Below are 22149 nucleotides of genomic sequence, written 5' to 3' on the forward strand. Positions count from 1 at the left end.
AGGTGTAAGGATCTGAGGTGGATGCATTATTGGAAGGCAAGCCGGTGGAGACAGTGTGATGCTCTGGCCAATGTTCTGCTGGGAAACGTTGGGTCCTGGCTTTCATGTGGATGTTACTTTGACACATACCACCCACCTAAACCTTATTGCAGGTCAAGTACACACCTTTGAAGACCATGAAAACGAGTTCAAGGTATTGACTGGACCTCCAGATTCCCCAGATCCCAATCTAAACAAGCATCTGTGAAATGTGCTGGACAAACAAGTTTGATCTAGGGAGGTCCCTCTTACAGGACTTAAAGGATCTGCTACTAATGTCTTGGTGCCAGATACCACAGGACACCTTCTGAGGTCGTGTGGAGTCCATGCCCTGATGGGTCAGAGCTGTTTTGGCAGCATGAGGGGGACCTACACAATATTAGGCAATTGGTTTTATATTATGACTGATCGGTGTATATGAAATTATGAAGTTGTAACAGCATTTTATTTTCAATAGAGTTGCGTTAGCTACTAAATGTCCAATGAATTACAATATGATACAATGGCCTCTCCTTTTGAAACAGATCTTGCGTTTCACTATTTCTGTTATATTTTGCTTTTTGTTGACTCTCCATTGGGGGTGGAGAACCTTGCATTCATTATCCTGATGTTTGTACATTATCACACTGCCACAGAGGGTGGTTAGCATGCAGTGTCCCCAAGGCACAGCTGGGACATGGTGCACACCAGGTGGTCCCATATTTCAGGCATCTGAGTACTTACCACTGAGCCAGGACCTCTTCTGTTATTCAAACAGAGGATATTCATCTAATTTCACCGTGGACATCAGTCTACATGTGAATACACACACAAGGCCCCACCTAACATGCGCTTTATAATAGTCCTTATAGTACGTTTTTCACATTTGCTTTGGAAGAATCTGTTCAATCAGGGGCGTAGCTAGAAATTCTGGGGCCCCTCACAAAATATCACATTGGCCCTCCCCTGCCAAATCTTGTGTATCATTTTTATGTCTTTAAAGGCCCCTGTAATGTGCCAGGGTATCCGTGCCCCTCTGACACCCATGTGTTCAATTTCTTGATGTATATAATACTGAAGTACTATGCAGGCTATAAAATAGGTAAGCAACATTTCTCACTTATGCCTGCAATAATTTGTGGTTAATACTTGAGTGCGTAATGCACAATGGACTGATTTGCTGGGGTGGTCTCATGACCTTTTTTTTTGTTTTGGCACAACAGTACAGTGTTATCGGCTGACGCCCATGTGCTTGGTAGGGGGTGGGGGCTTGTTTGATTATACTCTGTAAGTGAAAAAGCCCTGATTGGAAGCCACTGTGAGACCTGCCATCACATCATCCAATCAGCAGTACCGTTCTTCACCCCTGGAGTTTGTCATAATGTTTATGCTACTTGCCACTGCTTTAAACATTTTGCACTGCTTTAAAACAACAATTCAAAACAATTCCCTAAACTGAACACAGTGAGGTCCCATCTATGCTCACTCCACACAGGGCAGATGTACCACATTTCAATGATGCTTACATGCATAGAATAACTATGTTGTACACACCAGAACTTTGTTGCTTGGACCACAGAGCTACTTAGGACTAAGAAAGTATGGAAAATATGCAAAGAAGCATCCATCCATCCATCTTCTAATTGTTTATCCAATACAGGATTATGGTGAGGACCAAAGGCGTAGTTTTGGTCAAGGACGGTAAAGACATGACCCTACCAATATTTTATTGTGTAACAGTACAGCGTGTGTTTAGGGGGACTGGGAGGTCTGGGGCTGATTTGGACCCTATCAGTGTTAAAATGAAACCAGTGCCTTTTGTGGGCACACAAGACAAAGCAACACCCTGGATGGGATTCCATTCTATCAATGGGCACACATACAGTAATGTGTCGCCCTCTGGATATCTATCTGTCTGTCTGTCTGTCTGTCTATCTATCTATTTGTCTGTCTGTCTATGTCATTTTATGTATGTATCTATATGTTATTGTCTTGTTTGTTGTTCACCACGGGATCCATACAAGAATTCCAGTGTACTTGTACTTCAGTACCTGTGCAAATGGAAAATGAAGATTCAATTCAATTCAATTCAATTCAATTCAATTTTTTCAGGTTTTTGCCCCCTTTTCATATTAATATCTGCCTGACTGCTCGCTGCACTTTTATTGCTGCAGGAGGATTGAAGAGGCAGGCATGACACACCATCGGGATCCCCGGGGTCCTTGACAGGCCTGCTGCTCAGGCTCGGGGACTGGAACGCTGACAGGTTTCAGCCCACAAAAGGAAGTTCTAAGTGATTCCTCTGAAGGGGGAATTTTAGAGAGATTCTGATCATCACAAAGCCCACAATAACAAACTTGAAAAGACAGGGAGCCACAACTTCCTATTTTTTGCCCTTCGCCATAGAGATACAGTACTGCGTAAAAGACTTAATCAGTCCAAGAAAATGATGTTTAAATAATCTTCATTATGAATTAAAATTACGTCATTATGTCTGTCACAGTGTGTCAGCTTAGCCATTTCAAACTCTCTCCTAAAGTCACCCCAGGATTTGCAGGAACCATTCGATACACCCATGTATTTTTTAACTCCACCACTAACATCATGGCTAATCACTGCTCATTGAGTTAATAAACTAAACATTTTCTTTGACTGCCTAAGACTTTAGCACAGTACTGTATATACTGTGTGGCACACTCAGAATAGACAGGCAGACTGCTATGGCGCTGATAAAAATAGCAACCTTTGATGTTATTGAGGCTGTGAAAATCAACATCAGCCAGCACAATGGCAGACCCTGAATTGCCGCCTCGCTTCGCCTGAGCCACGTTATCTGCAGCTGACAAACTGCCCGTTACAATGAGTAATGCTACAGTCGGTTTTACAAAGGGCTATGCAGTGTATATCAGCGCATTGTTTCCAGAAAAGCGCAGGGAAAGCACAGGGGTCGACGGCGCCGGCATTATGTGGTCGTGGGAAGTTCAGGTCCAGAAATTACAAATCCAGACAACGGTTTTGGTCCAACCAACCAGTTGACTATAAAGACTCACAGTCACAGAGTACTCAAGTGGTTGGTTGGAAAAGAACTTTGGTCTGGATTTGTACTTTCTGGACCTGAACTTTCCACCTCTGGTCATGATGCCAATTCCACTGATGGACCCTAAGCTCCAAGTCAGCACATTGTAGAGATTACAGCACAATAACGGGACCTGTGAGGTGAACTCCAATACTAAAGCTGAAGATCTCACAGCATCTGAGAGGTCGTTGGTCTCTGACTGTGATTCGATTCATCTGGATATGCTTCACTTGGGGATAATAATAGCATGATGACCCCCTCAACCCCCCCTCCAAACAATCACAAGCTCCCTTGTTCGTAGCAGCTGTGAATTCTCCTGCTTCCACTGTGTTTGTCTCTCTGAGATCTTGTTGAGTCTTTGGCATTGCCCCCTTGAGATAAACATACATGATCTAGTTCCATGTTCCAAAGGGCATATTGATTCCTGTTGGCATATAAGCCACAAATACGGGTTTCAGATTCCATCCCGTGGTTTTTTTTTAATTGAAATGGTCCCCTTCTCCCAAATGAGCAAATTAAGATCTAGCCCAAGGATTTGTGTAAAGCAAATTAGTTTGGACACAGATATCCAACACATTTAAGAACGTGAAACTTGGAAGAAAAAACACTATAATGGTGTTTGCTCTGTACATGCTAACAGTATGGTTACAGCAATGCAAAGTGAAGGATTTGCGTGTGACAGCCCCAGGTCAGAGGTCAGACAGATCAATGGTGGTACTGGCCCCTCTCCCTTTCAGCTGTTCCTGGACTTTTCTCTCACTAAAAGCGTATCAGCTAAATCCCAGGCTGCCTGCTGGCTCGCCAAGTTCTGCTAAGCTCAGCTGAGCTGCTGTCTAGCTGGTAGCTGACACTCTGAAGTTTTTACACCAGTGGGCTTATTTTTCTTTCTAATTAATATGCAATATTGCCCTTGTGGGAGCAGAGCACAAAGTCACTGTGTATGGTAGCTGCTTTGGGACACTCCACCAGAGAATTCCTCAACCGCTAGAAAACTCCCACAGCACATAAGAGGTATAGCATGTCACCATGTAAGACCTTTCCATAACTGTCAATAAGAGCTCCACCCACCTCTCACACACTTTCAGGATTTGAGTATTGGGGGGGGGGGGGGTATGTTGCACTCCCAAGATGTTCCTGCCACAGAGAACAGCTGAAGACAGCCTGGCCTAAAAATAGCACAGCCATGGTGAGCTACCTGATGTTGTAGGATTTGGTAATAGGCAGTATTGAACATTATATATATATCTGGTTCAGTAGAATTCACAATCATGGGGAAGACTGCTGACCTGACAGTTGTGCAGAAAGCCATCATTGGCACCCTCCACAAGGAGGGAAAGCCTCAAAAGATAATTGCAAAAGAACTTGGATGTTTTCAAATAGCTGTATCAAAGCACATTAATAGAAAGTTAAGTTGAAGGGAAAAGTGTGGAAGAAAAAGGTGCACAAGCAGCAGGGATGAGCGCAGCCTGGAGAGGATTGTCAGGAAAAGGCCATTCAAAAGTGTGGGGGACCTTCACAAGGAGTGGACTGAGGCTGGAGTTAGTGCATCCAGAGCCAGCACACAGACGGATCCTGGAGATGGGCTTCAAATGTCGTATTCCTCTTGTCAAGCCGCTCATGAACAACAAACAATGTCAGAAGCGTCTTACCTGCTACTCTTTTTTGATGAGAGCAAATTTTGCATCTCATTTGGAAAACAAGGTCCTAGAGTCTGGAGGAAGAATCACACATGGCACACAATCCAAGATACTTGAAGTCCAGTTTGAAGTTTCCACAGTCTGTGTTGATTTGGGGAGCCATATCATCTGCTGGTGTTGGTCCACTGTGCTTTATTAAGCCCAGAGTCAAAGCAGCCGTCTACCAGGACATTTTAGAGCACTTCATGCTTCCTTCCGCAGACAAGCTTTACTGAGATGCTGACTTCATTTTCCAGCAAGACTTGGCACCTGCCCACACTGCCAAAAGTACCAAAACCTGGTTCAATGACCATGGGATTACTGTGCTTGATTGGCCAGCAAACTCACCTGACCTGAACCCCACAGAGAATTTCATGCAAAAGGGGCCCAAACCAAGTACTGAGAACATATGCATGATTATACTTTTCAGAGGTCCAACATTTCTCTATTTAAAATCCTTTTTTAAAGATTTCATGTAATATTCTAATTTTCTGATCTTTTTAATTTGGGGTTTTCATAATCTGTAAGCCATAATCATCAAAATGATAACAAATAAAGGCTTGAAATATCTCGCTTTGCATGTAATGAGTCTAAATCATATATTAGTTTCACCTTATAAGTTGAATTACTGAAATAAATTAACTTTTGCACGATATCCTATTTTTTTCAGTTTCACCTGTGTGTGTGTGTGTATATATATATATATATATATATATATATATATATATATATATATATATATATATATATATATATATATATGAGAGAGAGAGAGAGAGAGAGAGAGAGCAGTGGAATTCTCTTAAATTTAAGATGGTTTCTGTTTCCCTGATATGTTTAACAAGCAGAAGAAATTATGAAATAGTAACACATAAGTAATTCAAATAAAAAAAAAAAAGACAGTCATTTTCTTGGACCACAGTATTTTGAAAGTTCATTGAATGTTATTTTAGTTCCTTTACCAAATATTTAAATGTCTGGCTGTTCTTTGAACAAAGAGCATAACCTGAATTCCTCCAGCACAAGATTTATCGACGTAAATGACTCAACAACCTAAGTTGCTTTGGAGAAAGAAATATCAACTAAGAAAATAAATATAGATATCTATAATAACGTAGGTAAGTAAATAATATTGGCTGAAGAAAATTACCCGCCTAGAAGAAACTGCTAAATACCTGTAATTATGGTGTGCTGAAACTGCAATAAAAAAAAATCACGAGTCAAATTATAAAACTCTTAATACAATATATAAAGGCTTCCTGAAAGACAGCTGAGAATTTTTAAGAAGCAATAAAGAGGTGGTTTTATAGGTATGCTTTACCAGCCATACCAGGCTTAGAGTATAAAAATGTCGAAGCAGCTACTGAACTGCATGATTCTCAGCGTGTGGAATTTGTCGACAACCCATGACAAGCCCAGCCCGCTTTCAGTTTTTACCTGTGAATGCTGGAGAAGGTGCGTGTGTGTGAGTGTGCGCGTGTGTGCGGGGGGCGTTACCCTGCAGACACGCCCTCCCATTTCAGACAGAATCGGAAACGTGCCACGAGGCTGACAGGGTCGCGTGCCTACACGGGCGCGCGCGTGCGCGCACACGCACGGTCCGACTGTCGTAACTCACAGCTCTGTCACCTCGCTGTCTTTTGAAGCACTCTGTAAAGTGTAAACGAAATGTCCCATTTCCATTTCATGACAAAGTGTTTATTCCCAGACTGTTACCAGATCGCACCGATTTATTTAAACTGTACAAATTTCCCGAACCCTTCCCCAGTTCTCTGAGCTCTATCGGAACAGTATCCTCTTCAGACGGATTATTAATAGGCAAGTAAACATAAGCAAACATTGCATCAAAGGAGGCAGAAAATGCTGAACAATAACAAAGCATTTATTTTAAGGGGGGTCGCTGACATCACTATGACATCTCCGTGAGCAACCCGCGGCTAAAAATAGCAGCGATGTCAATGCACGCGTACATATATGTCCATGAAAGCGTGGCTCGCGTTCCCTGGGCGGTTTTCACATTCCCTGCGCTGGAGAACAGTGGCAGACCACACAGGCTTAAAACCAAACTGTGGAGCGGAACGACGCAGCGCGGTCACTACTTCTCATGGACTCCCCCGCCCCCCAACCCTTCTTCCCCAGCAGGGATCTCTCCTTCCCATCTGAAAGGTCTGGCCTGAGGATTCTGCTGACTGGGAAACAGAACAACAGAGATGGCCCGTGATGAAAATATACCTCAGTGTCACATAAAATCAAAAATTTCAGATCTATACACTTTAAATATATAGTACATTTGCTGATTCTGACATATCACTACACCAAATATACAGCTGTATATTTCCTGAACTCCTGTTAAGGTGATTAGGCTGCAATGCCTGAGTGTAAGGAGGCCCGATAAGTGCTCATCCACTTCCTGCTCTCACTGACCACTTTTCATGCATGGCAATGAGCCTGTGTTTACAGGGCTCAGATAAAGTTGTCTTTCTGTGGAGTAACGACAGGGATCGGTGGAGAGTTCGGCAGCCCAAAAATGGGTCGGATTGTTTTGGCTTTTGAGGGAAGTCAGTCTGGTCATGTGACACCAGTGGGAGACTCATCCTATTCCCCTTTCCTCCAGACAAGGAGTGCTGTAGAGAAACACCATCCCCAGGCCTGGCGAGATCCCGTTTTATGTATGGATTGAGGAAGTCCACACTTTACTTGCATTTCATAATGGAAACCTCCTGCAACTGCTTCCATTTGGCTGAACTGTTTCCAGGTCTGATGTCATAATTGTCGTCAATGGCAACCAAATGTGGCCTTTCACCCATTGTATGTTATAATTGTAAATATACTGTAAATGAAGCTACAGTGCTTCAGATTTATATGTAAATATAAAAAATAGTTTGATGGATGTAATAATTATTCTGACTGGCTTCCTAAAAATCAGTAAAATGTGTTTTCTGCCGCACGCAGAAAGCTGAATTTAAGTTATTAATAAACAGCTACAAGTCGGTTTTTGTGACTTCAGTCTTCCCTCCACTGCTGTTAGCCTGTCACCAGAGACATGGAACCCTTTCACTGCAGTCTAGCACAGGAAAATGAGAGGAGCAAGAGCCATAAATAGCGCTTGATGAACGGGGGAGCTGCGACATAGCAGTGCAGGCCGAGAAACCAGCATCTCGCAGCATCGATGTGCAGCCCCCCACTCATACGCGGGCAGAAGAAGTAGGGGAAGAGGTAGCGGGGGAGGCACCTCACAGGATGGCCCATCTCTGCCTTTTTAGGAAGCTCCACAGTGGAGACCTACCCCTTCCACCCCCACCCGTAAAATGGGCTCACCCAAGCCTTTCCCACCCAATACCTCTGTCTCTTCCCAATTCAGCCACATAGCAGAGTCTTCATGTGTCACAAACACTGGCCAATTAATTGTTAAATCGTGGATTGCTGATTCACAAACTGTTCTTCCTTCTCAACTTCACAAAAACTGAATTGACTGAAATCATATGTAGACTATGTGTAGCTCAAATAACATTTATACGATGTATATACTTAGGGAAATCGAATCTCTGTGCTATTTTGTGTTCAGTAGGTGCCGTTGCTGAGACAGTGCCAGCCCAGGTATCTCTCAGCACCAAACCCTGCCCCTAAAAGCAAGCTAGCGCCGCCAAATTAGCTGCCGTGCCTCGATCTCCCGCCACGGCTCGCGGTCACATGCAGAGCGGCGTCAATATTTACCGCTGCCATGGTGCGGCCAGGGCGGGTGCCAGAGCGAAAGGGGGAGTGAGGCATCGCTGCGTGCCCAGTGCCCGGTGCCCATAGCTGCACTCTCCATGCCAATCTCTAAGCCTGCTGCTCTTAGGCAGTCCGACACGTTCCAAACTCGATGACCCCTCTCCTCTTTGCTGGTCTGTTACAGCCTCCACCCAGCCTTCTCATCTAGCCTTCATCCATCTGAGAAATACAGATAAATCATAGGCATATTTCTTAAAAGAGTCAATATATCCTTAAATGTGCTATTGAAAGTATTCGTTCAAACAAAACCGACATATTTAGGGAGATATAGCATAAAGGATGCTTAGATGATGGGAATGGCCCTTGGTAAGTTGACAGCAGCCTCATCAATATGTGACTTCTCTTTAATAAGCAGTGCTAAAAGACTGCTTCCCCATCTCCATGGTAACCACAGCACACTGTTCCACACAAACTGAGCTCCGCTCCCAATGCTCTGCAGAACCAGGACATGCAGGGAAAAACCTAGCTAACAGCGACATCACTTTTGGCAGTAGCAACACCTATTACGGTTGAAAGAGAAGGCGACATAACCCAAAGTCATCTCATAGGAGTGGACCTGTTCTCAGAGTTGCATGCTGGGATCACCGCACTGAGACATGCTGTTATACATCGTTGTATATATATATATATATATATATATATATATATATATATATATATATATGGCATGATTTTGGACTTTATGGCAGGATGTTGGGGTTTTAGCTGCTGGCTGCTGAGTATCCCAGAATCCTTCACTCTTGATAAGGGAAAGATTTCACACAAAGTGCTAACTGGCAGGTCATTTGAAAACGTGAGGGTCTATAACATAGCTTGGAAGCTGCAGAGATGTATGTTTCTGTACTGCTAACTGAAGCCAGAAGAAAATTACAACATGCACATCTTTCATCAGTCATTTCCCGTGGATGGTCTCCTGTCTCTGTGACCAGTGTGGACTTGTCATTTCGGCTTGGCCGTCATTTACCCTTGGATAAATCGTCCTTCGTTGGTTTAGCGGGCATGCCTGCAGCGAGGGGGCTGCCCACCTCTCAGAGTGCAGTGCATTAGCGAGCCGTGGCGTTATGTAAAACGCCTGAACCTGTTCTGTCACTCTGCAGACCCCCCCCCCCCCCCCCGGGACGTGAGGCTGCCTACCGTACATGCTCACTGTCAAAACCCTGGACGACTGACCTCTATTGATCCAGTGCATTTATGTAAACACAGTCGCCCTGCGAGTCTAAAGATGGAGCACAACGCGGTGGGTGGGGCGTGGGGGGGGTTTCAGAATGGTCACCCTTTGCGGCCAGCATGCCTACCACAATAAGGGGTATATTGGGCTATTTATAAAAAAAGGCATACAGACACTATACCTCAGCGTGTCACCTTTGCCACCAAAATAGTAGAGTGCTAATGTTCAGCTAGCAGCCAAATTGACTAGAAAAAGTGGGGGGTGAATCAGGTCAGGATGGGAAAAAAATTCGAATGTGATGTCGAGTGTGTTTGGGTGATGGGTGCACAGCCAACCTTGGGGTAAGAGAAAATATTGTGTTTGGGAATCAGAAAATAGAGGAACCTGACTATTATCAGGATTAGAGAGGTCACTGCGGACGCACGTCACTAATAGGTATGCACTGTGAATACTGGGGGCAGTGAGTCATACCACTGCCCTGCTGTGGGTCTCATCCTCCACGTACCTAGTTTTCTTGCATGATTAATTATTCATCCATACAGAATCATCATTCATTCAGAGCGTGTATCAGCTGGCTCTGCCCCATATCGATATCCAGCCCGTTCTGTAGCCAGTTCTTGTCTGAAGCTCCACCCCAAACCATAAATTCTGCATTTTGTTTACGCTATTAGAATGGAATGCACCCCTCATTCAGTCCCACCTTCATTGCAGAACTTCCCAACGTGAACGTGTCATGTGTACGTTTGAGAAAGTGTATGAGGGACAGGGGAAAAGAGGAGGTAAGACGAATGTTGATGTAAATAATGTAAATCTTGTTAAGCATTTGTAAGTATAGGATTGGGGCCTGTTGGACTTTATCAGGGCAGTTTATAATCCTTTCGTCTGCTTAGCTGTCTGTAGGCACAATTGCTTGTACAGTTTGAGCTTTGGCACCAACTGTGACCTCCTGACCTCTCACTGACCCACTCTGTGATATTGTTTTTTTTTTGTATGAACTCCTTTTCCGAAGTGGTGCTATTTTCTGCCATTAAGGTTTATGACACAGCGCGGTGTGGCCGTCTGATTGAGTCACCCCAGCAACCATTTCGTGTTGGGAATTTCATGCCTGAATACATTAGGTCTAATGTTTTATCCATTACACTTAAGTGCTTGTAACATCAGCATGCAATCTTGCACTCAGAAAGTAATTAAATCATGTGCACAAGCTTTCCAAATCCAGAAAGAGAACTGAAAACATTTTTGTTTTGAATTCCAGTTTAGACTCAGGGTTGAGATATGTGGGCAATTCAGAGTGACTCGTAAAACTTCCGACTTACTAAAAATCATGAGTAGGATTTGATTAATTGTTCATAAATGTCCCCATCAAGCTCAGCAATAATGTGTGAGAAGCGTCTTGATTTATTCAGTTCCATTCTGGGTGCTTGTGCTTTATGAACGTTTTATATACATTACAGTCTGATAAATGTTTTATATACATTCGTGTCTGAAGCAAAGCAAGCTGTTATCCTGTCCATTGGTTGATATAAACATCACTTGCACACACACACACTGCTAGTGGCTAAAATGTTGTCTGAGAGCAGGGCAGTTTCCAATCAACGATTTGTGAGCGATCATTTCCTTTCTTGGAATGGAGCTGGCTGGCTGTTGGGACCTGGGTGTTGGTAATACGTGTGAGTCCTGTCCACTTGAAAACCACTTAGAGAAACAAGTATTTTCATTTACTGCAGCCCACCTGGTCAAAGTGGAACATTTGAGTTCTCAGTTTCTTTTTATTCAAACAGAGTGAAAAGTGCAATAAAAATAAATATACATACACATCAAGATTTCATCAAAATGAATCTGAAAGTGAAACAAGTCAGGGATATATTATCACGCAAGGTAATTTGCTTTAAGAAAATCTTAATGTTGCTTTGTTTGAAGAATGTAACATGTTGTCCGTGATTAAGGAGCCTAAAGCTGACAGGTGCTGAAGATCAGTTTCCCCAAAGCAACATCATTTCAAAATGCAGTGTCCAGAATTTCCCCTGAAAACGTGTTTCGTGATACACTGATTCAAAGAATGTATGGATCGTACTTATATCTGTTCAAGGCATGAGCTTTCGGAGGAGGGTCTGGCGCCTCCCAGTGTCCATCAGAAAGTAAAGCAAAACTAGAGAGAGAAGTTAAAACATCTTCCAAGCATGAAGCGCTTGACCCGCCGCAAACATTTTGGTCTTGCGCTCTACCTGATCTTGGTGTTATTTTTGCTCACGCTGAGAAGGAAGTTAACCTATTTTTTTTTCAGGACATCTATTGGTGGGTCCCATATAAGGTGTTCTGGCCTGGATTTGAAAAAGAAACAAACTAAAATAGAATTTCCTCAAAAAATTATCCTCAAGTGAATAAATGACTGAAAATGCAACATATACTGATATGCTAAGCATTAAAACAATTACAAATATGTTACAATATATCAGCTATCTTAATATGTTTAGTATATTTTACGACGGCAAGGACCTTTGAACGAAAGCGCATTTCAAGTGCGTGTCTGTAAATACCCATCTTATGGTAATTACACCGATCAGGTAATATCTAGAATATTTAACCAATACTGTTAAGAAAATCATGAATTGTTTTCTAATCTTGTTCATTTTATAGTGTTCTACGATGTCGGGTAAATGTAATTTTTTTTCCTAAGCTAATTGAGTTTGATCTACTTGTATATTTGACAGTTGTCGATGTTTTTGAAAATACCTTTAGTTCGTTTTGCCCAAAGTGGATGCCGTAGCACCGGAAATACGCATGGTGTCACGCTGCCGTAAAGCAGCACGGAATTGTCGTGCTGGGACCTTATCGTCACGCATTCAGCGGCTTACGGTCTTTTCCTATATTTGTCGCGTAGGGCTGGGTATGTGATCGGCTTCTCCTTTTTATGTTCGAATATACGTTCTATTTTCAGTTCATAATAACAAACGTTTGTGTGTTGTGTATTTTAGAAACATGCCGGCTAAAGGTCCTCTACAGTCTGTCCAGGTTTTCGGACGTAAAGTGAGTATAAGCGCTTTTTATGTATTACACGTGTAGCCGACTAACATGTAGTACAGCATAGGAGTGGGAAACCACTCGGCAAGCTGCGTTATTTTAATTTTAGCCGGAATAGTGGTAGGTTTAACATGTTAAACAGCTATGTTCCAGAAATACTTATTCATTTTTGTGTGCTTACTTTTTCATGGTCTGTCTAAAGCCCTTATAAAGCTCTCGGAGAAGCGTAATTTCGTTTCACTGTATCCCTGAATATATTTAAATAAGGTTATACTTGAAATAAAACGTGCAATTTAATTTTGACTACTAGTTGACATTGAGATATAGACTTGCTAATATTTATATGAGATTACCTGCTTCAATACGTTGTTTGTATTTATGAATATTTAAGCTACCTTGAATGTCAAGTCTATTACATCTCATGACGATTTATTATCTTGTCACTATAAGGTTGCGTTAACTATACCTAGTTACGAGCAGAAGCTGGGGTCGCCTACCTGTAATGACGTGATCAGCACTTGGTTAGACCGTTAGAGCGTTTAGTGAGAATGCAGATGTCAGTATACGGTGTGTTTTAAATGTTCCAGAAAACCGCCACAGCCGTCGCCCACTGCAAACGAGGGAATGGCCTCATAAAGGTGAACGGCAGGCCTTTGGAAATGGTTGAACCTGCTACTCTGCAGTACAAGGTGGGTTTCTTAGGATTCTTTAGAACGCATCTGATCCATGATGGGAAAACTAATGCTGGCTGAAGCATCTCATTGTGTCCATGTTTTTACCAACAGCTTCTGGAACCTGTCCTGCTGCTGGGCAAGGACCGCTTTGCGGGGGTAGACATCAGGGTCCGTGTCAAGGGAGGTGGTCACATCGCACAGGTCTACGGTAACCTGCTTGTTTGTGTTACTCTTGATGAGGACAGAACATTTAAGGTGTTTTAGTGTATGAGCTGTTACTGGTGAAGCACTGAATAAAAGATTGTATGAACACCCCTGTGATGACATCTTCTTTTTTTCCAGCTATCCGTCAGGCTATTTCCAAGTCCCTGGTTGCTTACTACCAGAAATGTAAGAGATTGTTTTTTGCCCTCATGAAATGACTATTTTTTTAATGAGTTTATTACTAGGGATGCACCAATACCAGTTTTTTCAGACCGAGTATGAATACCGATGCTCACTTTCTGGTACTCACCAATACTGATACCAATTATGGCTGAGTGATGTCTAAAAAATGAGATTTTAATTAAAGAATTAAAATGGGATTGGGTGTTTTTAATTAGGGTGCTGATACTTGTTTTTTAGTCTCTCTGGAAAATGATGGATCGTCAAGCTGGATTTAATTATGATTTAAAAACGTGTGGGCAGTCTAAATGCCTTAAAGCAGTGATTCATTAAACTTTGTACATCATGTAATACCTCAGGAAGCATTATGCTCTCCGCTTACAATCATTTTGACATTCTTGATTGTCAAGAACAATGTACTGGCTAAGAGCTTCTGTTTTTTTTTTCTTCACTGCTCAAGGCTTATCGTCTGACATTTTCTCTCTCTGCGCTAATGTCTGCTGCATGGCTGGTCATTGAGTCCTGCGGTGGCAATTTCATTATTTGCTTTCTTACATTTAGTTTGTAGATGTTTAATTAGATTACTAGAGTTATAAACCTGTTTCCGTACCTCTTGATAGTTTAGTACAGTACAGTTTGTGGTCTATCATGCTTTGGTTTTCCTTGTAACTTTTGAAGTACTTCCACACCGCAGGCATATTGTTCCATTTATTTTACTCGGTAATAATATCGCTGATACATCATTATGTGGCCACATTGTCATAAGGATGAGTACGGGTACTTGAGTACGGGTACTTGAGTACGGGTACTTGAGTACGGGTACTTGAGTACGGGTACTTGAGTACGGGTACTTGAGTACGGTATCGGACCCAATACCGATACTAGTATCGGTGCATCCCTACTTATTACCTTTGAGACACGTGCTACCTGAGCTGATCAGCATGATCTGTGTCCTCTCCCCCCCCAGATGTGGACGAGGCCTCTAAGAAGGAGATCAAAGACATCCTGATCCAGTACGACAGGACCCTGCTGGTGGCTGACCCTCGCCGCTGCGAGTCCAAGAAGTTCGGTGGCCCTGGAGCCCGTGCGCGCTACCAGAAGTCTTACCGCTAGTGTGTGTATTTTCAAGCAATAAAAGAGGGTAAAAGTGCCCAGTGTGTATCATACTGTTTTTGTCCTGAAACCTCACTGATACATTTATCAAAATCACTTCTCCTCTCTGGGCATGCTCACAGGAATATATGTGGATTTTTTCCCCCATAGTAATGTTATTTGTAGAAGCTTACTATACATGCAGTTGCCCTTAAACATATAGCTATTGGGGGTCCCAAAGCCTTCTACAACAAATCAGATTTATTTTTGTATAGCGCGTTTTCACAACATTACATTGTCTCAAAGCGCTTTAGAGCATCCCTGCACAAAGCCTCTAGCGAGTAAGCCAGAGGTGACAGTGGCAAGGAAAAACTCCCTAGAAGGAAGAACTTTGATGAGGGACCAGACTCAAAGGGGGAGTCCATTCTCCAGGGGCTGGCGAGGATAGTCAAATCAGAGAGATGGCTAAGTGGCAAGTCACACAGTCTAAGTCATAAAATATGAGTCACAACCGGGGAGCAGGGAGGTGATGACAAGCCGGTGTTGGCGCTCCTTCAGATAGCCGGACAACCAGTAGTAGGGCAGCCGGGCATACATGGAGGATGGCACAGGCAGAAGTGCGAGCTGGACAGAAGGACGTCGTGGGTAGTGTAGACGTCGCATGTAGCAGGGTGTGCAGGATATTTTGATAAATTGAGGTCTCCAGGTGGCACCCCCCAGGAGGGGTAGAGCAAATAAAAAGTGCAATTAGTCAAAGTAGGGGAGACTTTATGGCAGTGCTAACAGTTAGTGTAATATGTAAGTGCAATGTGCAAGCTCCGGCAGATATGGTTATTGCAGCATAAGTCGGAGGGAGAGGCAGGTGGGAATGCAGGCATGGGGAGTCCCTGAAATGTCAGCACTCCAGTTCCACAAGGGTGTGTGAACCTAGAGTGACAGCACTGACAGTTCAGTTCATCCAAAGCCAATGGCACGGATCCCCACCCAGCTCTACACCTCACACTATAGGTCTAACTGGGAGTGAGGAGTTAGCTAGAGCTAGAACTAGTGTCCCTATAGGCTACACTGAATAAGTGTGTTTTTAATCTAGACTTGAATATTGAGAGTGAGCCTAAATCCCGCACATCTGGTGGAAGACCATTCCACAGCTGAGGAGCTCTATAGGAGAAAGCTCTGCAGCTTGCTGTAGCTCTTTCTACCCTAGGTACTAACAGATATCCCGCGCCTTGAGAACAAAGCAAGCGTGGGGGGTTGTATGAGGTCAGCAGATCACTAAGGTATTCTGGTGCAAGGCCATTCAGTGATTTCTAAGTCAATAGCAGTATTTTATTGTCAATCCGAGACTTAACCGGAAGCCAGTGAAGGGAGGATAAGACTGGTGTAATGTGATCAAATTTTTTAGTGCTTGTGAGAACTCTGGCTGCTGCATTCTTTACCACCTGAAGTTTATGTAAGGATCTAGATGGGCAACCAGACAGGAGGGCATTACAGTAGTCCAGTCTGGAAGTTATAAAGGTGTGTATTAATTTTACTGCATCATGAAGGGAGACCATCTTCCGAAGCTTGACTATGTTCCATAGATGATAAAACGCAGTTCTAGTAATACTAGAATGTGAGCATCAAAACATTAGATCTGAATCAACTAGAAGACCAAGATTTCTTACCACTGTGTTAGGTTGTATAGGAAGGCCTCTAATGTTGAGGTGGTGAAACTTATTTTGTGCATCCTTGGGACCAATTACCAGAACTTCTGTTTTTTCTGTGTTTAACATAAGGAAATAGTTCTGTCTACCATAGTTCTGTCTTATGCTTACACAGTCCATCAAGTATCACAGAAGGATAATACTTTGGGTTTTATCAGAGGTGAAAGCTACATTCTGTGTGAATTTGAGAATTAAAATCCATGTCATCAACGTCTAAACTATTTTCTGGCTGACGTTTTTATATTATTAAATTGGTATCCTATCACCACACATGGCATTGTAGTGCCCTCTAGTGAGCATTCTGGGCATGGAATCAATACAGCGTTTTTCTTTCGCTTTGATACATTTCTCAGTTTAGAAATGAAATTCTCATAACTACTTGTACAACCGCCACATCATCGAGTCACTTGTGCACATCATAAATGCAGTCTTGTTCTTTTGGTCAGATTGCAAATGCTTTGGTACATTCATGCAAATTGTTATGTACAATCATCATCTGATTCCTGCATTTTCAATTATGTGTGACAAGTTGGTCAAAATGTATTATACTGGTACTCTGTTGATTAGACGTCTAACATCTAGGCGTTAGCTTATTGCATAAATCATAACATGCAAAATGGATAAACCAGTTCTCATAATCGGTCAAGCATATTCTCTATACATTTCTATTATATTATAATATTTATTTTTTTATATTGTTTATTTTTCATTTTAATTTTTAATAAATGTGTCCTGAATTGATCAGTTGCTCTCAGTTGAATCTTAGCTTTGACCAATAGAGGGGAATGTCAAAAGCGTTAGATCCACCAGTGACCAACCAGTTCTCTAAAACAGTGCAGAGGTGCATCTCATGGACCTTCAGTCGGCAAGCATTTATCGACAGATCACAATGCAGTGTCACAACTCGGCAGTGAAAGAACAACAAGGAAATGAACAAGGTCAACAGCTGGTAAGAAGAAGAGCAGTAAGGTTGCATGGTGGAAGGACAGAGAAGCAAAACAGAGGGAGAGGTTGAAGAGGCCATGATCAGTTATGAATCTGATGAAATATGGATCACAATTGTGAACCATGTCCTCAATCACGGCCTTACAATGACTGAGGCTGGTCGAAGGGTACGGCTGGATGTTGGGAGAACAACTGTGTCCTCAGTCATTCAAACGTTTCATTGACACAACAGGTATGTAATTCAACAATGTGCACTGTACTGTAATATTGCATACTTACTGCACTGCTTCATGTTACAGTATTCCACTTCATTTTACAGTATACAGTAAATTTACCTTATACAGTTACATGCTAGACATATACTGTAGCACACACAGATATGTATGGATATTTGCAGTGTGTACATATGTATGCATGTGTTTGTGTGTTACAGTATATGTACAGTATGTGTAACTTTGTACTGTTGAAATTTATAATTGTCATACAGGAAAAAGTGCAACCTTGTGGATTTTCAATCGGTGTCATCAGGACCTTAGCCATAGTTTACATCGGAAAATACAGAGTCCACTGTTATATTGACAACATTGCTAAGCATTTTGACCATCTTGTTTGTGAACGATGACACAAGGACTTGTCATTCTGATGGCACTAACGAGTTCATTGACATAGATATTTACTTTTGAGGGATAAACGAAGGATTTTGAGAAAGTTACAGGCTTTTGCAGGTAATCCATCATGTGGTGCTGTTTGCACATATTGTTTCAAGAAATGCACTTACTGTTTTGAGAATGTTGAGGATGATTCAAGACATAATTCAAATTCACACTTTGCCTGTGACTTCCATTCCCAATAAAACCTTGTAGATTTTATTCCATTCATTTTATAGAAGCTCTCAGGTGATAAAGATGAGCATATAGGTTAATATTAAGCATTTTATTCCATGTCACTGACAATAGTGCAAGAGGAAAATCAGTAGAATGAATATGCCACGGTGACTCCTAGTATTTTCCACATTCTATTTTGTTATGTTTTTGAATGAAAGCTACCTGAACTTTTATTGAATGATTATTTTAGAGGGATGTGGAGGGAGAGATTTGGTAGGGATGTCTTGGGAGGTTATGAGGATGTGGTGGCTGGGTCACAAAGCTGTCCCCTTGAAGATGGATGGTGAAAGTTCCTGGACATGCAGCAACATAAAGCAGGTTGTTCCATTCAATGCCCAGGTTTCTCTCTCCTCACACCAGTTGGGCCTGTTCCACTTATATGAACGAACCATGCTAGAGCATGTAATCTGATCACTAACGGAAAGTGTGGCAGTCATCTAGTCCTTTAGAACTGCTCACTTCCTTAAGTAAAATCATCTGATTTTTAGAAGCAGGATGCTGGATTATGGTGTCTGTAGAGCAGTACTTCTTCAAGAGCAGGAGTGCTTTTATCCCACTGTGGTGGTGATGTATGCGTGGACTTGCACTCAATCTGGATGGAGATATACTGGAAGAAACTATTTCTAGAGATTGCAGATAACAGACCCAGCTCTTCTGTCATCATTTGGTGGTCATTCCCATACTTTCTGCTTATAACTGCAATTCTCTCCCTGTGGGCAGGTGGAAACTGGCTCTGAGTTAGAATGTAATTAAAAAGTGCATGGATATGACGCATGTCTCCCACGCAGGGCTTCGCTTTCCTGCCTCAGGTGTCTTTATTGACCTTTCTGTGTTCTTGACTGACTCACTCGTTTCTGAACGCTCTTTGCTTTCTTATGGACTGAAGCTCAAGTTTGTACTGAAATCAGATTTAACATCAGTTTGAGAATGACTTCTGTGGAAAGACGGCAGCTCAACGCAGACCCACTCGCAGCCTTAAGGTAAAGAACACTGTGTTTTGTATATTCATAGTGATGCTAATTGCGAAAGCTATTTTATTTATCAACATCTCTGTCTAAGGACCTTCTGCTAAGTTGTTCATTCTGGAGTTTTTTTGTATTAGAAATAAAAATGCTAGAAAAGGCCACAATTCAGAGAATGACAGGTCTGACCAATAGATCTTCAGCAGAAAACAAAGGCGGTTAGGCTCTGACCCCTTACTGAAACAGAATATGGAAGGCAAAAACAGAGTCAGTAAATTCCCTGAAAGCAGCAGATACTCACTGTTGCCATTAGGTGGCACTGTCACACCAGCTCATCTGGTATTAGTATTAGTGTGGCAGAGATAGGAGATGAATAATCTTCTCTGTTGGTCATGGCAAACCTGTTAGGCAGAACACTCCCAGGCCAGAAACTTTCTATAAAAATCTCCACCGTTTCTAGTACAGCAGCAGCTTTAGGCCGTGCAGAAATATGTTGGATTACCTAAAATAAACTTTGTTTATCCCGGGGGGTTCAATCTTTTGACCTTGTCTTATATTTCATGTAATTAAAATACCATTAACTTTCACATTCACAGAATCTCATAACTCCTTGCTCTGGTTGATGTAGAATGGTTTGTAAACGCTTATCCACTCCCAGGTACTTGAAATATTTCTCGTAGAGTCATTGCGGTTATATTGCTGAGCTATCTTTGTTCCTTAGGATTATTTTTCAGAATTTGTATGATCTTTACAATCCGGCCCTTCCTGTTACACTATATTCTGTAAACCAGATAGAACATCTTGTTTGGTTTGAAAATCTGCATCATGGGCCTAATATTGAGGAATCCACCCCGTTTCCACTCTATTAGCCCTGCAGGCAGTCCAGCAGCGATAAGAATGGAATGCAGCAGCGTTTCGCTGAAGTGCTGGCGTACAATGTCTGAGAATCCCTGCAGCTGGGATGCTTGCTGGGCAATGTAGTTGTATAAGGGAAGCTTAGGAATGATGGGTAGTGTAGTCATGTAAGGTGTCAGAGCATAACTTTAAATGAAGACTTATTTTGAGTCATTACTGAGACACAACAGCAAAGATTTTCACAGTGTTCAATGTAGCCTATAAAGTGAAAAAAATTGCAATCAAAGTACTTTTGGTATTCTGTCCCACAAAATCTTTTATCCCTGCCATAAGACTTGGTGCTTAGGATGGTGAATTTTCTGTACTTTCTCAAATTCAGTGAATTGATGCGTTCAGCAAAATGGAATTTTGATTCAGCTTAGTGGACATTGTTTCAATAAGCTAACTTCGACAGCTCCGAAAGTCCAGCTAGAATCTGACGATTCAGTTTTGTAGGCTTGCGCACATAGATCTCAGGCAATTTTTTTTTACAGCGATTATGAAATGCATAAAACACATTTAGCAACCACTAGTACATCACCCATCTCTCCATCCTCCAACTACTTACACGATATGGACAAATGTATTGGGTCTTAATCATTGAATTCAGGTGTTTCATTCAGACCCATTTCCACAGGTGTATAAAATGAAGCGTCTAGTCATGCAGCCAAGTTTACAAACATTTGTGAAAAAACTGGTTGTTCCGAAGAGCTCAGTGAATTCAAGCGTGTTACTAACACATCCTCTGGCGTTAAGTCCAGCATGAAAACTGTGTGTCAGGTGTTTCATGGAATGGGCTTCCATGGCAGTGCAGCTGCATGCAAGCCTCACATCACCAAGCGCAATGCCAAGAGTCAGATGGAGCGGTGTAAAGCACGCCATCACTGTACTCTGGAGCAGTGGAAACATGTTCTGTGGAGTGATGAATGACACTTTTCTGTCTGGCAGTCTGATGGATGAGTCTGGGTTTGGTACAGTATACGTCAAGAGAACGTTTCCTGCCTGACTGCATTGTGCCAACTGTAAAGTTTGGTCGAGGAGGGATTATGGTGTGGGGTTGTTTTTCAGGAGTTGGGCTTGGCTCCTTAGTTGCAGTGAAGGGAACTCTTAATGCTGCAGCATACCAAGACATTTTAGACAATTCTTTGCATCCAACTTTGTCGGAACAGTTTGGGGAAGGTCCTTTTCTGTTACAGCATGACTGTGCCCCAGTGCACAAAGCAGGGTTCATATAGACATGGTTGGGTGAGTTTGGTGTGGAAGAACTTGACTGGCCCACACAGAGCCTGACATCAACTCCATCAAACAACTTTGGAGATTGCAAGCCAGACCTTCAGGTCCAACATCACAAATGCTGACCTCACAAATGCTCTTCTGGATTAATGGGCAAACATTCCCACAGATACACTTCAAACTCTTGTGGAAAGTCTCCCCAGAAGAGTGGCAGCTGTTATAGCTGCAAAGGGGGAACCAACTCCATAATGATGTCTATGAATGTAAAATTGGATGGGTGTACCAATACTTTTGTCCATGTAGCGTATCATGGTAAGGGTCGTGGGACCAGTACTCCTGCTTTGTAAGATGTTACTCTTAAATCGGTGATTAGGAAGTAGGGTTCTTTTGTGTTGTATTCCCCCAGTTACTTTCTCTTCCATTGAATCTATAACCTGGGAAGTTATCTGCAAGTGCCAGGCATCTACCACTTTAATTCAGTTCAATTCAATTTTATTTGTATAGTGCATTTTCACAACATTACATTGTCTCAAGGTGCTTTACATTACCCCCGCCCAAAGCCCCCACTGAACAACCAGAGGCGACAGTGGCAAACTCCCTAGAAGGAAGAAGCCTGGAGGGGAACCAGACTCCGAGGATGGGCCCATC

The 22149-nt window shown here is 42.4% G+C and overlaps 1 protein-coding gene across 1 annotated transcript; it reads left to right on the forward strand.

Moving 5' to 3' along the window:
• The first annotated feature begins 12468 nt into the window (after positions 1–12468).
• On the forward strand, positions 12469–14938 carry LOC111843378 (small ribosomal subunit protein uS9). The gene is made up of 6 exons (XM_023810913.2): positions 12469–12596; positions 12685–12736; positions 13318–13419; positions 13516–13612; positions 13747–13794; positions 14756–14938. Exons 2-6 carry the CDS (start codon positions 12689–12691, stop codon positions 14899–14901), a joined length of 441 nt encoding a protein of 146 aa, XP_023666681.1. The 5' UTR covers positions 12469–12596; positions 12685–12688; the 3' UTR covers positions 14902–14938.
• Positions 14939–22149: the final 7211 nt, after the last annotated feature.

The sequence above is a fragment of the Paramormyrops kingsleyae genome, chromosome 3 (genome assembly GCF_048594095.1).
Source record: "Paramormyrops kingsleyae isolate MSU_618 chromosome 3, PKINGS_0.4, whole genome shotgun sequence".
NCBI lineage: Eukaryota > Metazoa > Chordata > Actinopteri > Osteoglossiformes > Mormyridae > Paramormyrops > Paramormyrops kingsleyae.